This window comes from Felis catus, chromosome A2, assembly GCF_018350175.1.
Source record: "Felis catus isolate Fca126 chromosome A2, F.catus_Fca126_mat1.0, whole genome shotgun sequence".
NCBI lineage: Eukaryota > Metazoa > Chordata > Mammalia > Carnivora > Felidae > Felis > Felis catus.
In genome coordinates this window covers 11,697,450-11,713,537 of record NC_058369.1, presented here as the reverse complement: position 1 = coordinate 11,713,537, position 16,088 = coordinate 11,697,450, and the positions used below count along the sequence as shown (strand labels likewise).

The window sequence follows — 16,088 nt, the reverse complement described above, 5'->3', positions numbered from 1 at the left end:
GGCTCTGCTGACAGCTCAGAGCCTGGAGCCTGCTTCCAATTCTGTCTCCCTTTTCTCTGCCCGTCCCCCGCTTGTGCTCTGTCTCTCTCTGTCTCTCAGCAATGAATAAATGTGGGGAAAAAATTGTAACAAAGATGCCACTCAAATGAAAAAAGGAGCCTGGGGTCCCCTGGGTGGCTCAGTCAGTAGAGCATCTGACTTCGTCTCAGGTCATGATCTCACGATCTGTGAGTTCGAGCCCCCATCAGGCTCTGTGCTGACAGCTCAGAGCCTGGAGCCTGTTTCAGATTCTGTGTCTCCCCCTCTGTCTGGCCCTCCCCCGCTTATGCTCTGTCTCTCTCTCTTTGTCAAAAATAAATAAACATTACAAAAAAGAAAAGAAAAAAGAAACCTGGAGTTAAGGAGCATGAATTATACTTTTGCGCTGAAGCCAGTCAGGGAAGTGTGAAACTGTTTTGACAGCCTCACGACCAGGGGAGAAAAATCAAAGCCTAGAGTGACATGGGAAAGAAAAGTTGTAAGAAGGTCCTCCTTGCATAGGTGGAAGCCTCCAGGAACTACACTGCTCAGGGGGAGAACACACCGGTAGAGGGGACTGCAAGTGTGACCTCTGCTGGAATTTAAACTGTCTTGGTGATCTTGGCACCACAAGCCTTGAACTCCATTTAACATCATCCTTGACCAGCAAGGCTCGAAGAATGCCTCCTAGAGAAAGCTACCTTCTCCAAATTCTACACATGTTATTTCAAATATGATAACGGATACTCAAGCAAAGATAAACAGGCACACGAGACCACTAACCCTACCAGTGAAAATTAGCAAAAACAACAGACCACATAGTGGATACAATGATTGCAATGATCAGACACACAGGAGAAAGCATCTATGTTTGTTTCAGTGAACATAGTGACCATGGAAACATAGTGAAGAATTCTGGGGTAAGAAAAGTTTGGGTATCTTAGATAGGAACAGAGGTCAGAGTGACCAGAGAGTAGTGGCACTATGGGTTCTCCACTGTGACCCTGAGTTTCAAACATGCCCCTCAGTCAGTCTCTAACGGTGGTCCCTCTCCTACTCAAACACCTCCTATGGCACCCTATTGCCTACAGGATAAAAGCCCTTATTGGGCTGTGGGAGAACCCGCAATCAGCATGGCGGGGGGAGTGGGGGGGCCGTGGTCAGCTGGAAAGGCTGCCAGGGTCTTGTGTTCATACACCAGCCTCCCCTCCACCCCACCTCTCGCCCTCGCCCTCCCACTGCGTTCCCGCAGGTCCCGAGCGCCCCCTGCTGGCTGTCAGTGGCGCTTGGGCAGAGGAGACCACCAAGTACTAGTCCTGGGAATCCACCAGGGGGCGTGTGTAGGGTCGGGGTGGATCCCAAGCCAGGAGGAGCTGGCGGGTCACTGGGGGCTCGAGCTCAGCGGCTCCACCCGCAGCCAAAGCCCGCCCTCGGCGCGCAGGATGAGCTCCCACTTCCTGCGCGGCTCCTCCTTGTCGGGCAGGACCCGAAAGCGCAGCAGCGTGAGCGCCAGGACCACCTTCATCTCCGTCAGGGCGAACGTCTGCCCCAAGCAGTTCCTGCGGGCGGCAGTGGGCACTCACTCGCTAGGGACCCCAGCAGGTCCCTTCACGCCCCGAACCTGGCCCGGGACCGCCAGCCCCTCCCGCAGGGATACCGGAGGGAACTAACCCTGCCAGGGACCCCCATACGCGCGTCTCTGAGCTTGGCTCAGATCCAAGCCCTGAGCTCCCAGACAGAGGGAAGGGGCTCTGAGCACACCGCGGAGCCCTCCTTGGACCCAGCCACCCCCCACTGCCCAGGCCTTTACCCCCAACCTCTGAAGGAGGGGAGAGAAGGAGAACCATCCTCAACACGCCCTTTCCCGCCCGCACAGCCACGTCTGGGATCTCAGGCCCAGGCCCCTGCCCTCACCACCTCATCCCCACCTCAGATGCCCGCTGCGCTCACCTGGGTCCCGCGGAGAAGGGAATAAAAGCCAGGGAAGACCTTTCCTTGATGTTTTCTGGGTCAAAGCGGAAAGGATTGTATACCTGGGGGCGGAGAGACGCGGGACTGTTGGATGGGGTTTCCCAGGACAGCCAGCTTTGGAGACACAGGTGTGCGTTTCATGGAGGGAGCGATTTGCCAGGTCAGAACCCTGAGCCCTCCCTTAGGCCCCGCTAGGGAAGTGGCCATGGATGAGGGTGGGTGGAGGGGAGGGAGGGGGAGGCGGCACCTCAGGTTCTGGCCACACGGATGGATTGTGGTGGATCCCGAAAATACTAACGAGGCAGATAACACCTGTGGGAGGGGAGGGGCCAGTCAGGAAGGGTTTCACCCTGCCTGATGGGCCCCTCTTCCTGCCCACGAGGCTCCTCCCCCTGGTGTTGTGGGCACCTTTGGGGATGACCCGGCCATCTGGGAGAACGACGTCCTGGGTACAGCAGCGGGAGACGACTGCGACCGGGGGGTGCAACCGCAGACTCTCCTTGATGCACATGGTCAGGAAAGGCAACAGGGCCAGGTCGTCCCTAAGGAAGCCCCCCAACGATTAGCCAGGGATCCAATCGGACTCCCACAGACCTCCAGCTGCTCCCCGGATTCTGTGTCTCCCTCCCTCTCTCTCTCTCAGCCCTTCCCTGTTCTCTCTCTCTCAAAAATAAATATTAAAACAAAATTTTTTAAGTATTTCTGAGCAAAGCCCAACATTCATACAGTACCTTTGAAAGTTAGAAAGTTTTACGTTATACAATTTATTTAAAAAGGAAAAAAAAATCTCTTTGCTGGACTTACCAGGTTATTTCAACAAATAAAAGGCACCCTCCTAGGTGGGATACCTAATATAATGGTGTGGGTTCTTTGTAAGTTAATTAATGTATCCAATACACCCAATTAAAATCTAGTTGGTGTGTTTGGAACTTAGCGATCTTATTCAGTTTGAAAAACGTAAAGTTCAAGAGTTGTGGTCGATTTAAAAAAACAAGAAAGAGAAGTCATCCACCTGATATTAAGACACATTACAAAAATATGGTGATAATTAAATTAAATTAAAATCAATTCCATTAAAAGGCAGCAAGGCACTGTTGCAAGAACAGGAAAACAGACCCAGAGAACAAGATAGAGAGCTCAGAGACAAGTATGTTAATAGGTAAAAACGAACCATCCGGTAAAGGAGGCCCCGCAACCCACAGACAAGGGATGGTTCAGACACAGACACAGACACCCCCACAGTCTCACCACTACACACACCAAAAGACTGAATCATCATGCACTCCACATATGAGATGGGGTCTTCTCTTACACGTGAAAAGTATAGAAAAAAGGGTAAAAGAAGGTATAATACAGAAGACAACTTTCTGACCGATGAGTAGGAAAGAATTCTTAAAACCCCAAAACAGCAACCAGAAGACAAAAAAAGAAAAGGAAAAGAAAGGAAAGAAAGAAAGAAAGAAAGAAAGAAAGAAAGAAAGAAAGAAAGAAAAGGAAAGAAAAGAATGAAAGAGAAAAGAAAAAAGAAAAAAAAGAAAAGAAAAAACATGCACAGAATTAAGGATTTCTGTTTAACAAAACACTCCATTCTAGGGAACAATTAACATTCAGATGAGAGATTCACAGAAGATAGTTGCAATAAATATATAGATCTAGAAGAATATCTTGAATAGACAAGGAATTCCTACCAATCAACAAGAGAGATGGCAGGCGACTCAAAAGAGTAGACAAAGGACATGGTCTAGAAATTCATGGGAGCTCAAACTCAGAGATTTAAAACATGAAGAGATGGGGCACCTGGGTGGCTCAGTCGGTTGAGCATATGACTTCGGTTTACATCATGACCTCGAGATCCATGAGTTCGAGCCCCGCGTCGGGCTCTGTGCTGAGAGCTCGGAGCCTGGAGCCTGCTTTGGATTCTGTGTCTCCCTCTCTCTCTCTGCCCCTCCCCCGCTTGTGCTCTCTCTCAAAACTAAATAAATAACCATTGAAAAGAAATAACTAAATAAAACGTGAAGAGATGCTCCACGTCGCCGATTACCAGAGAAATGGAAATTATATAGCAATGGGAGGTTACCTCATATGTATTCGAGGTGAGAATTAACAAGGTGGGTGATGGTAAAGCCCGGCTGAGGCACCAGGGTGGGGGGACCCCACGCACTGACAGTAAAGGTATGGACAGGAGCAACCACTCTGCAAGGCATCGGCATGGTCAAGGAAAGGCGATGTGTGTTTCATGACCCAGCAAGTTGGCTCTCAGCCTAGGACCTGGAGAGATTCTCAGACAGGTAGATAAAGACATGAACACCAAGAGGTTCATTGCGGTCATGAGATGGAAACCTCCTGGATATTTTGGTCCAAGGGACTAGAGAGGAACTTTCCATATGACACCGTTTGAATTGGTACCAAGTGCACTAAGTGTTTGAAGTTGAGAGACACACAAAAACACTTCTCCACTTCACACAACTGCTGTACTGAGCCCAGCCTTGAACTTGAAGGCACTACCTCCAAACTGTTCAGTCCACCATCTCCTCCCCATCCTTCAGCCCTTGGCCCCCAATCTCCCTGGAACCCCCAGGCTCCACCTCATCTCCTCCAGTTTGAAGATATGTTTAATTCGAATATCTGACTTGTCTCTCCCATGCTCAAACATCTCCCATGGCTCCCCACTGCCTTCGTATATTAGTCACGAATCTCCCCTCAAGAAAGAACTTGATGTCCAGCTCCAAGGAGTGCAGTCGGCTGACAGCCTCCAGTTAGAGGGTCTCTGGGCTCTGCAGCAGCATTCAAGCCAAGGCCACACTCTCTTGGGCAGGTCCCAGCCACTGAGAGAGCATGGTGGGCCCCTACTTTCTGATCACTTCTGCCCAATGTGAGACTCCCTCCCTAAGAGCAGTATCCCTGTGCACTTTTATCTTTTATCCAATACTGTCTTCCCAGAGGACTTGAACTGACACCTTTGGAAAATCTTCACGTGGTTTCCAAAGCAGACCAAGAAGGGCTTCCATTACCAACTACCAGCTCCAGCCTCACTGGGAGCCTCGCAGATGCTTCACACTGTAAATTTCACAAGGATCCAGCCACGTTTACTTCCTCCCAAACACGCCAGGCCCACCGCTGCATGCCTCCATCAGGGCCTTTGCACAAGCTGTCCATAAGGCCTGGGGCACTGTCCACTACCCATTCCCACAGGGCTGAATTCATATTTGCTTCTTTGCTACCCAGCCTCACCCCTTCTTTCCTCCATGATCCAGCCTTGACCAAGTAGGACTTGAATGGCACTGGACATGGAGTTGAGAAGGGCCGGCAGGGTAGACATGTTTACTGAACCAAGCAATGGGTAACTGTTTTACCTTCAAGGACCACTTGTGAATCCCTGGAATAGATAGTAGGTGGGAATTAGATATAAGAGCAAAAATTAACAGCAGGGGTCTTTAGGGGAAATGTGCAACTTCAGGCAGAAAAGCAAGGGAGAGAAGTTCATTTACTCAACACACGCTGGATGGCATCTATCTGTTCTACACACATTGTCACGGTTCTCCAAGCAGCCCTTGGAAGAGACATTCCCTGACCTGTCCCACCCCCATTTACAGAGGAGAAAAGTGGTACTCAGAAAAGGGAATTGGTTTTATTCAAGTCACATAGCAAGCAAGCAGGGCAATAAATGTGGACACTCCAATCTTTCTGTTGCGTAAGCCTGCTTTCCCCTGCTCTCCAGGATGGGTACCATACCCTTGCCTCTGGGTTCTGCTCCTAGTCTCTCTAAGCAACAATGACACAATCAACACAAAGTTCTTTCCCCTTCCCCAGCAGGGGAGCAGAGCCAATGAGAGGGGTTCCAGAACAGGACATGAGGACCTGCACTCACCATTCAATCTCTTTAGGCTCACGGTCCCTCAGGAGCTCTTGCACCTCCTGCCGACAGCGCTCCTGATACTCTGGGTGCTTCGCAAGGTTGTACAGGACCCAGGAGAGACCACTGGCCGTGGTGTCATGGCCTGAGAAGCAGCCAGACAGGCTTGGGTCTCTGGGCTTGTTCAGCACCAGAGGGCGGACAGCGCCCTTCGTTAGGGCCCTCAGGGAGGATGGGGAAGATGGGGTGGGATGGGGTGGTCCAGGGCCCACCTGCCAAGTCCCTGGGATTGGACAGACTCCTACCCCCTGCAGTCCCACACTGGGATGCTTACCCCCAAACATGAAGGTGTCAGCTTCAGCTCGGATATCCTCATGGGACAGTTCCTTCCCATCTTCATCCTGCAGAAAGGGCACGACCTCCTGAATCACACCGGCTCGGAGGGCACCTGAGTCTCGCCTGAAACACTCCCTCAGGCTCCATCACCAAAGCAGGATTCGTCCCTCATCATCTCTAGAGCCCTATCCCACAGGTCTCCCTGTCTCCAGCTTTCTTCTCCCAAGCTGCCTTCTACAAAGTCATGTCTAAAACATATCCCTGACCTGTCTCTCCCTTCCTCAAGCACCTTCCGTGGCTCCTCAGTACCCGCTGGGTCAAGTCCAAGTTCTCCCATCTGACATTTGGAGTCAAGGTCCATTCTAACTCTTGAATTCTGATCCCAGGGAAGCCCACCTTGGCCAGCAGGAGCACATCAATGAAGTCCAAAGTCTTGGCCTTAGCCTTGGCCTTGAGGAAGTCATGGGAGCCCTCAGTATTGAGGGAGCAGCGCCGCTCCTGGATGATAGCATCTGTGAAGTTGTGCACCAGGTCACAAGCCCTGCGGAAGCGCCGCCCATCAGGGGTGAGGTAGTAGAGCAAGTCCGGGTACAGGAAGATCTGCCTCTGCCGTTTCACCACAAGGGCACTGAGCTCCAAGATGGCAGCAATATATTCACTGGGGCTCCTGAAGGGTCAGGCCATAGAGAACAGCTCCTTAACCCACATGACGCCCTAGGAGTGCCTTCCAACCAGAACCTCAGAAGCATGTCCCTGCAAAACAGAGTGTCCTCCAGGCATGCTTCTCTCTCCACCTGCCATCTCTGTCAATGGAATCATGGCCCAGACCCTGGGAAGACCTTGGGTATCACACTCATCTCTCTTCTGTCCTACACAGTATCTGCCCCTGCCCATTCCTCCTTACTTTCCCCCAAATCTGCCTCATTTTCGCCACCACATTCAAGCTGCCTCCTCCTCAGATTCTGTGTCTATGTGACAGTTGGTCCTCTCTCGAGTCCGATGTCCAAGAACAGCTCTGACCATGGCCTTCTTCTGCTCAAACACCTCCCACCTTCCATCCCTGGAAACCTCAGGATAAAGCTCAGACGCCTTTGCTTCACTTTTCAATATCCTTAAGATTAGCGCCCCCCTGCCATCCCTCCAATCACATTCCCAAGGTGGCACATGCTTTATTCATCCTAGTCCTGTTGGCCTTTATCAAGCATTTTTGCTTACCTGAAACCTTACCTTTCTCTTTCCCTGCCTTGTCCCTCTTTGTCTCACTCTGATCCATCTCCTCCAGGAAGTCCCATCTGATCGCCCTGGCCAGCCCTCCCTTCTCCATCTACTCCCTGGGGTCTACGGTTCATGTTCCCAGGTCCTGAGCAAGCACTCACTCCTGGCAATTGCTGTCAAAACTGAAGACACATTTCTGCAGACTGTCCAGGGTCATGAGGCTGATGTGCTCAAACATGTCCAATCGGGTGCTGCCCTCTGAGACTAGGCGCTTCCACTTGGCCTGGACAGAGAAAGGGGCAAATCTGGGGCTGGGACCTACCTCTCCTGAGCTCCCCCTCAGTCCCAATCACCAGGATGGACTCCCCAAAACCCAGGCTCCTGGTCCTCCACTCCAGGGACCCATCTCCAGGGAGGACCAGGCTTGGGTGGGAATAGAAACTCTTACTATTAAGACCCAATGGCTGGGGGTCAGAAGACCTGAGTTCAAATCCTGGCTCTGCTTCCTACACCCCTGTGTGCCCTTGGTCAACTCACTGCTGCCCTCTGGACTCCACCTGTCAAAGCTTCAGTAACAGTTAAGATGACTTGCTCTGTTGTCAGACAAACCAGGTTGGAATCCCAACTCCATTTATTAGCTCACTTGCTAGCTGTGTGAACGGGAGCAGGCTCCCTAACCTCTCTGAGCCTCAGTTTCATCACCTGTAATGAGACAATAATCATCATCTCTACCTTATATGGTTGTGGAAATTAGATAAGACAACGTGTGCAATAGAACTGGTGCATGAGGGGCAGTGGGGAGGCTCAGTCGGTTACGTGTCCAACTTGGGCTCAGGTCAAGATCTCATGGTTCCTGATATACACCAAGAGCTAAGTAACCATTAGCTATCACCCTCATCTTTCTCATTATCATAGAGGTAGGTCACTGCTGCAAAAATGTCTCCATCTCTTCATCCCTCCCTCTACCTTCACCCTTTGCAATGAGGTTTGGCAGATCTTCCATTAGGAGGTAAAACCTCTTTCTCCAGCTCTTGAATTGGAGCTGGATGTGGGACTTGCTTCCGCCAACAGAAGAAGGTGGAGGTCCCGGTGCCTATTCTGAAACTAGGCTTCAAGAGGTACTGCATGTTTCTGCTTGTTCTCTTGGAGCCCAGGGTCTACCATGCGATCAAGCCTAGGCTAGCCTACTGGAAGATGAGGGACAAATGCAGGAGTCTGGTTGTCCCACCAAGGCCATCCTAGACTAGCCAACCATTAGCCAAGCCCCAAATGTGTGGCAGAGCTGAGCCTGGAAAAGCAGAGCTGTCTCCCAAACGCAGCCATGGCCACAGACACGTGAGTGATTCCAGCCAAAATAAGAACTCTTCTCCGGACTCATCATCTTGCGAGCAATAAAACACAAATCCCTTCAACCTCATGAGTTTTAAGGTGCAGTTCAGTGAACAAAGAGCTACCATACAATCTTCATCATTAGTGTCTCAAGTTTCACAGAGTTTCAGTGAGGCAGATTAGAAGCTAACACCTTCCGAGCACCTACAATGTGCCAGGACCATGATTCCATTACATCATCTTGACCACCCTTTAAGAAGGGCTTATGATCCTCATGTGACACATGGGGAAACTGAAGCTTGGAGAAGAAATAGAATGGCCCGAAAGTCATCTAGCAAAGCCAGGACTCCAGGCCACTCCCTTTTTCCCAAGGCTCCAGCTGGGAAAACCTTTTCCAAGGCCTTGGGAAGCCTTTCCCAAGGCTCCAGTGGGTTTCAACTCACATGCATGATGTCTGCACTTTTGTTGAAAATCTTCACATAGGATTTCAAGATTTCAAAGTGGAAGGCAGGTGTCAGCAAACGACGGTGGTGGCTCCACTTGTCACCAGCAGTCAGCAGGAGCCCATCCCCTAGTAGAGGCAGCCACGAGGAGTAGGCAAGGGCAGTGCTTTCCCCTGAGATCCCAAGGTTGTCCCCAACCGCCTTCACTTAACAGTTACTCACCCAGCCAGGGCCTCAGAAAGCTGTAGAAAAACTTATCCCTGGGCACGATGGTGGCTGGCAGGAGAGACAGATCATCAGGGGTTATAGAGAAGAAGTAGGGATGGGCTTTGGGTTCGGGGTTGGAGGATCCAAGCCAGGGGAATGCATACCCCTCCAACCTCCATAGTGGGGATTGTATAGTGCAGAGTGGGGAGGTGAGGGGGGACAAGACCAGGCTGCAGCACAGAGCAGAGCAAAGGCACAGCCCATGGACCTACCCCTAGGTACTTAGATGCTCCCGAAAATAGGGCACAACACACCCAACATGCCTTGACATGGCTGCTTGCCGGTCCGACATGTTCGAAACACCCAAGCACCAATCAGCACTCCACATATGCCTTTGCACGGACCTAGGACATCGCACCTGTCCCAGAACCCTCTGACATCTCCTGGGACTTCTGACATGGCCCCAACACATGATAACGTGCCCTGACACGAGACAACGAGAGACTAATCATCATCTCTACCTTATATGGTTCTGGGAATTAAATAAGACAACGCATATTTAACACATGAATAACACACACTGGCCTCATGCAGCATCCTCTGAATGGACCCAAAGACGATCTGACATGACCTCAGTGTGTCTCATAGATGGTCCCTGACAGGACTTAAATATGGTCCCACTAATGTCCCAGACATGGCCCAGGTGTGACCTAGCCTTTCTCAGGATTCTCTTCCATCCCGTAGTTATCATTAAGTGCTTAGGCTCAGGGGCTCCTCTGTCCTTAAGAGACCAAATAATGTTGCCACCCTCAGATGCTGAGCTCCCCCCACCACAAAGAGCTGCCACTGCTCCCTCGTGCCTCTAGACCAGCTCCCCACAACACTCTGTGCATCTTCCCCCACAACACTCTGGCCATCTCCCTACCCCAAATCCCCCTCCAACTAAAGGTCCCTCCTCCCAGAAGCAGTTAGGGCAGTCAAGAACACACAGAAGAAGTAAGAGAAAGCCTTTGGCATGCTATGTGACCTTGAGAAGTTATTAAGCCTCCTTGAGACTCCGTTTCCTCACCCAGGAAATGCCCCCCTAGCAGAGATGCCAGTAAATGGACATCTGTGGTATCTGCCTATCCATCCCCTTCTGGAACCAACACCTCGCTCCTCTTCCTCCCTCAGTCCAAGTAGCTAGGGAGGGTGGCCATGCCACTCCATCCTCCGTTCCAGAGCTCAACATATGACCCTAACCCTTAACAATCAAGTTGCGTTGACTAGATGAAGAATTGGTCCCTGTGACCCAAGCCAGGCCAATTTAAGAGAATCCTGCAACTATTTCTGGGTCTGCAGAATGAGCTCACGTTTCCATGGGGGTTCAGCTTCTTAGACACATCTTTGTCAGCATGAGAGTGAAGCTGTCACCAAGGAACACAGAACTACAAGAGAAAGACAGATTCCCAAGGGCACTGTTTGAAGACTGGATCCAACCATGCCTAAAGAAAACATTCCTTCAGCTTTTCAGTCAATAGATTCCCTTTCTTCTCTTAGACCAACGTTGCTGAATTTCCACCACTCACAACTGAAAACGACTGGGAACCAGAGAGAGCCAGGGACCTGCCAGTCACCCAGCAGGTTAATGGCAGGTCTCCATCAATATTACCCACTTCCCTGCTCAATCTGGTCTGTCCAGAGCTCTGAAGAACTGGGAACAGGGACAAGGGAGTGGCTGGGTCGGGTGCTCCTGGGAGAGATACCTGGGGCCTGGAGCAGGGGGGCAACGAACTTGGGGTGGACGAACCGCAGAAGTGGGTAGAAGGGCCCCATCCACCACAGGTGAACATCACGGAAGCTGTGACTCAGACTCTCCATGAACCTGAAGCCTTCTTCATTGCTCTTTACCTGGGGACAGCAGGGTGGAGAGGGTGAGGCCAGGTCAGGCAGCAGCCCCAGAAGCTTACAACTTCCCACTGCATCCCCCCTTCTGCCTGCATTATTAGTCTACACCTCTACATCTCACCAAGTCAGCTTCCCTTTGTTGGTCTGTTTGTCTCTTTTTGTGTGTCTATCTATGTGCCTCTCCCTCTCCCTTCACTCTCACAATATTCATCTGTTTCTTTAGGTAGGTGATAGACATCCAGATGATAATAGCTAGATGATGGAGAGCTACATGATGATGATAGATAGATAGAGAGATGATAGAGAGAGAGAGAGATAGATAGATAGATAGATAGAGATAAATGATAGAGAGATAGACACACACAGAGAGAGAGAGAGAGAGAGAGAGAGAGAGAGAGAGAGAAGGAGAGAGATAGAAGATAGATGACAGATAAATGGGAAGATGGTTGGATGGATGCATGGACAGATGGATGGACAGAGAGATAGATGGATGCATGGATGGATGGATGGATGGATGGATGGAGGGACAGATGGATGGATGCATGCATGGATGGGTGGATAGATGGATGCATGCATGCATGGAAGGACAGATGGATGGATGGATGCATACATGGATGCATAGATGCATGGATGGATGGACGCTTGGAGGACGGGTGGATGCACGGACAGACGTATGGATGCATGCATGCATGCATGGGTGGATGGATGAAGAGAGAAAGGAAAGAGATGAGAGATGGATGGGTAGATGATAGATGATATGTTTGTGTATGTTTCTTTTACATTCTCTGTATGTCCTCTCTGACTCCCTCACTTTTTCTCTGTATCTCTCTCTTTCTTCACCTCTATTTCCCTCTCCATCTCTGCCACTACACTTGTCTGTGGCTCCTAACCTGCACACCCTCCATGGCTCCCCAGAACACTCAGAATAAACCCCCTACCCCCACCCAGTCTTGCAGCCCCACTGGCTCTGTGTCCCCTCCACCTTCTCCCTGTCTCTCACCAGCATTGCTCTTTATGCACTCAACTCATGGTTGCTCCAAACCCCGATGCTCAAACGGCAGTGGGGTGGCTCAGGTGGTTAAGCATCTGACTCTTGATTTTGGCATGGGTCATGATCTCATGTTTTGTGAGTTCGAGAGCTGCACTGACAGTGTGGAGCCTGCTTGGGATTCTCTCTCCCACTCTCTCCCTCTGCCCCTCCCCCACTCATGCTTGTTCTCTCTCTCTCTCTCTCTCTCTCTCTCAAAATAAATAAATAAACTTTAAAAAAAACAGGTGTTTGCTCTGTCCCCTCCAGGCCTTTGAGTGGGCTATTCCTCTCCACAGTATATGCTTTCTCTTCTTTTCTTAAAAAATTCCTACCCATCAGTCCAGACCCCCTTCCAACAACTCCTTCTCTAAGAAGCCTCCCAGCCTACCCAAACAGCAGATGCCTTGCTTCCCTCTGACATCCCCTTACTGCTGTCTCTCCGTCAGACCCACTCTGACCACACAGGATTGAGGGTGTCTCTAGTTCTACATGCCCAAGATTGGGGTTCCCCCAAGACAATACCTGGGACTGAGCCTCGCCAAGGACACTCCTGAAGCAGTGTCCAAAAGAAAGCAATGACCAAGGTCGCCCAAGAGCAGAAAGGACCTTGGAATCCACAGGGACCTCACAGAAGCCTGGCAGGGAGGGGTATGTGGCCCTCAGATGCTGCCACAGTGCCCATGGCCACATATTCCAGATGGGTACCTGTGGCATGATGACAGAGCAGGCAATGCCACGGTGGCAAGAAATGATGGGAGCCCAAGCAGATCATAAACCTGCGAGTAGGCAGCCACCAGCTGAATTAAGACCCTCAAGCCCTGCTCTGTGGGGTGGACCTACAAGCAAGACAGGGGCCATCACCTCCACAGAAGGAGCCACGGCAAGTTCCCCTGCAACCTCTGCAGTGGTCAGTGTGTCCAGACTCTGCATAGATGGAGGGGATCTCTGTTTCCTCCTGCTCCTTCCCTTGGGGGCAGAGGGATCCTGCAAGACTCTCCATGTCCCAAGGGTCCCTCCCAGGACACAGGGAGAAGACATGCTCTCTGCCCCCAGAGAGGCCGACCTTGGCTTGAGAAGTCAGATCTTTCTTCTCCTGGGAGTCGTTCCAATCTCAGGGAGGTGCCCACGGGAACAGCAGGGTGGCCTCACGTTTTGTACTGGGGCTCGTTCCCATGACCTCTCATGTCCTGGCCAGTCCACACAGCCCCCCCCCGCTCCCCAGAGGGTGAAAGTATGCAGACCTTCCAGCTCTGAGACAGACCCCAGGACACGGGTGTGAGCTCTGCCCATCAGTCAAGAGGGCAGCTCCCACCTACGACCTCTTCTGCCCGCCAGCTTCCATGGTGCATCCCATCTGTCTCTCTGTCTGTCTATCTACCTCTACCTATAAACCTATGGGCTCTCTATGAACCTATCCCCTGAACCTATGGACTCCCCCATCAGCCGTGCCTTTTACAAATGAAGAAACCCAGGCCGCGTTCCCCAAAAGGAGAAGGAGGGGGGCTTGCCTCCCAGTGAGGCATCCTCTCCAGTCCCACGGGAAGCCCCATCCTGGCCTGACAAATAATTCCACGTGCTCCAGACAGGTGACTATGAGTCATTTTCACTTTTGGGACTGATCCCTGCTCCTTATGAACCCTGAGGCATTTGAGGAGATTGGCCCAGAGAGGAAGAGTGACTCAGCTGAGGTCACACAGCAAGAGGGACTGGAGGAGAGAAGAGTGACCAAGACCAGCCTCCATGGCCAAGCCCTGGAACAGGGAGTGGAAACAGTAACTTTATAACATTCCTGCTGCCCCCAGGGTTTGTCAAGAACATTCCCAGACCCAGCATCTCAGGCAAAGTTCACAATGAGCTTGGAATGCCCTCTTTCCAAACTTGGCCATAATGATCAGTAAAATAGCAGGAAGTCCCTCCCCCAGCTTGGTCCTCATGCTGGGCAGTTAAGGAGAGCTGTGCTCCTCCCTCAGCCTGTCTGGGGATGGGAAGGGCTAGCCACTCATCCGTTTGACCTTGAACACGGCAGGTAATGGCAAGCTCACCACCTATGTCATCAAACACTTACCTGAGTGCCTACTTTATGCCAGCTCCTGGGCTGGACAATGTAGTATCTGATCCCCAGAGCAACTATCCAGGTAAAGAGGTGGAAAGTAAGTAACTGGACAATTAATTCTTTACATATGAGTAGACCCAAGTCAAAGGTCCCTGCAGGTGGGGAGTCAAAGAAAGCTTCTGTAAGGGAAAGTGAGCGGTTAACTTTATTCAGGTTGGGCAATGGGCCCATTGGGACATCTCAGCAGGGAAGTGTGGACTGAGAGGAAGCTTTCCTGGGGAGGGGTGTAGGTGGAGAGCTGGACCCCTGTGAGTCGAGGTGGGGAGGTCATAGGTAATTCCTGTAGGTAAGTGAGCAGACACAAGGGAATGGGCCAGGTAGGGAGCAGACCCTGGACAGCGCCCCTGAGAAGGTCTCTGGGGTAGCCATGGACACTGGGAATGCCAGGGGACCCTGCTCTGTGCAGCCTGCCCTGGGAGCCCTTCAGAGGGACATTAATGTGGGGAAGGGAGGCAGGAAATGGATCCCAAACAGGCTAGGGGTGTGAAGATGAAGATGTGGAAATGGCCTGGGATGAATGAGTGATTACAGAACAGCTCCCTAGCCTTCCTCCTTCTCTGCTGTCCCAGACCCCAGCCCCACCCCAAGTCCCCATTCCCCACCCCTGGGAAAGTGCATCCACCCCGATGCCCCAGGCCCGTGCTGCCACCCACACTCACCGGTCCCATGTGACACCAAAACCAGTGCTCCTTCGGAGGATGTGGGAAACACCGGAGGCGGCAAAAGGTGTCATAGAAGCTGTAGCTCCAGGCCAGAACGCGGGCCAAGAGCCAGAAGACCCCCACCAGCAGCAGGAGCAGCCATGGGGAGGCTGCCACCTGCCCGAGTCCCAGCCAGGACAGGCTCAGCATCCTGGAGGCAGAGGGGACAGATTTTCCTGAGGCCGAGGAAATGGGCCCAAGGGTGAGCTCTCTGGACTCTTCAGGAACAGAGGGAGAGCCCCTCCCCCACACCGGGATGAGAGGGGCAGGGACAGACAGGGGTAGGCATGATGAGTGCTCAGCACTGGGCAAATGGTGATTCAGAGAGGGGAGGAGGACCTAGACAATTCCAGAGGGAGAGGCAGAGTGAGTGAGAGGGAGAAAAAGAAGGACAGAGACACAGAGAGGTAGCTAACCACCCACCAATAGCCACTCTGCTCCCAGCGGCTCTCTGGAGTCACCCCACCCTTGGGCAGCATCCTTTGCTACCCAGGATCAAGACCCCCAGCCAGGTACCTTCAGACCACGGCAGCTTATCCACACAGCCTCCTCTTCCCTCCTCTTGGAAAGTCTTTGTCCCTGGTGCCGGACCTAGGGGACACTGGCAGTGGCCAGGCTAAACCAGCCAATCCCTGCCTGCCTGCTTACCTCATCCCCACCTGGCAGTGGCCCAACTAGTAGGTGAGGGAAGGGGACTTCCGTGTTATAAAGAGAGTATGGGATTGCATCCTCAGAACTCAGCACCTCCCATGTGGGGTGGGGGATCTGTAGAGGGATGGGCAAAGTGACTCCTGGGCGCCAAGCTAACAGCCACCCCTGCCCTTTCAAGGCCAGCAGGGCACAGCAGGGAAAAGCTTGAACGTGAGAGTTCAGGTGCCATGGGGGCAGGGTCCAGACAAGCCTAGTCCCAAAACATCTCTGGGGCTCCTCTCCACGTATGAGGCAGGTCAGAGGCATGCACCATTTCCCAGCGCAGAATCAGGAA

General features: G+C 51.9%; 1 protein-coding gene across 2 annotated transcripts; it reads right to left on the bottom strand.

The window, feature by feature from the left end:
• Window positions 1-852: 852 nt before the first annotated feature.
• LOC123382514 (cytochrome P450 4F3-like) lies at window positions 853-15,664 on the bottom strand. Of its 2 annotated transcripts, none has more exons than XM_045047591.1 (13): window positions 15,527-15,664; window positions 15,062-15,254; window positions 11,118-11,262; window positions 9,388-9,441; window positions 9,166-9,293; window positions 7,555-7,676; window positions 6,575-6,845; window positions 6,177-6,243; window positions 5,858-5,987; window positions 2,398-2,531; window positions 2,237-2,301; window positions 1,969-2,051; window positions 853-1,577 (listed from the first exon to the last, which is right to left on the bottom strand). In XM_045047591.1, exons 1-13 carry the CDS (start codon window positions 15,580-15,582, stop codon window positions 1,400-1,402), a joined length of 1,626 nt encoding a protein of 541 aa, XP_044903526.1. In that variant the 5' UTR covers window positions 15,583-15,664; the 3' UTR covers window positions 853-1,399. The 2 variants fall into 2 exon arrangements, with proteins under 2 accessions (XP_044903526.1, XP_044903527.1); XM_045047592.1 differs by having other exon boundaries at window positions 15,620-15,635.
• Window positions 15,665-16,088: the final 424 nt, after the last annotated feature.

Coding starts and splice junctions, on each gene's coding strand:
- LOC123382514 (XM_045047591.1), bottom strand. CDS start 15,582: ATGCTGCCCAAGGGTGGGGTGACTCCAGAGAGCCGCTGGGAGCAGAGT. Junction 6,244..6,574: donor ATGTGCTCCTGCTGGCCAAG/GTGGGCTTCCCT, acceptor CCCTTTCTGCAG/GATGAAGATGGGAAGGAACT. Junction 2,052..2,236: donor CCGTGTGGCCAGAACCTGAG/GTGCCGCCTCCC, acceptor CTCCGCCCCCAG/GTATACAATCCTTTCCGCTT.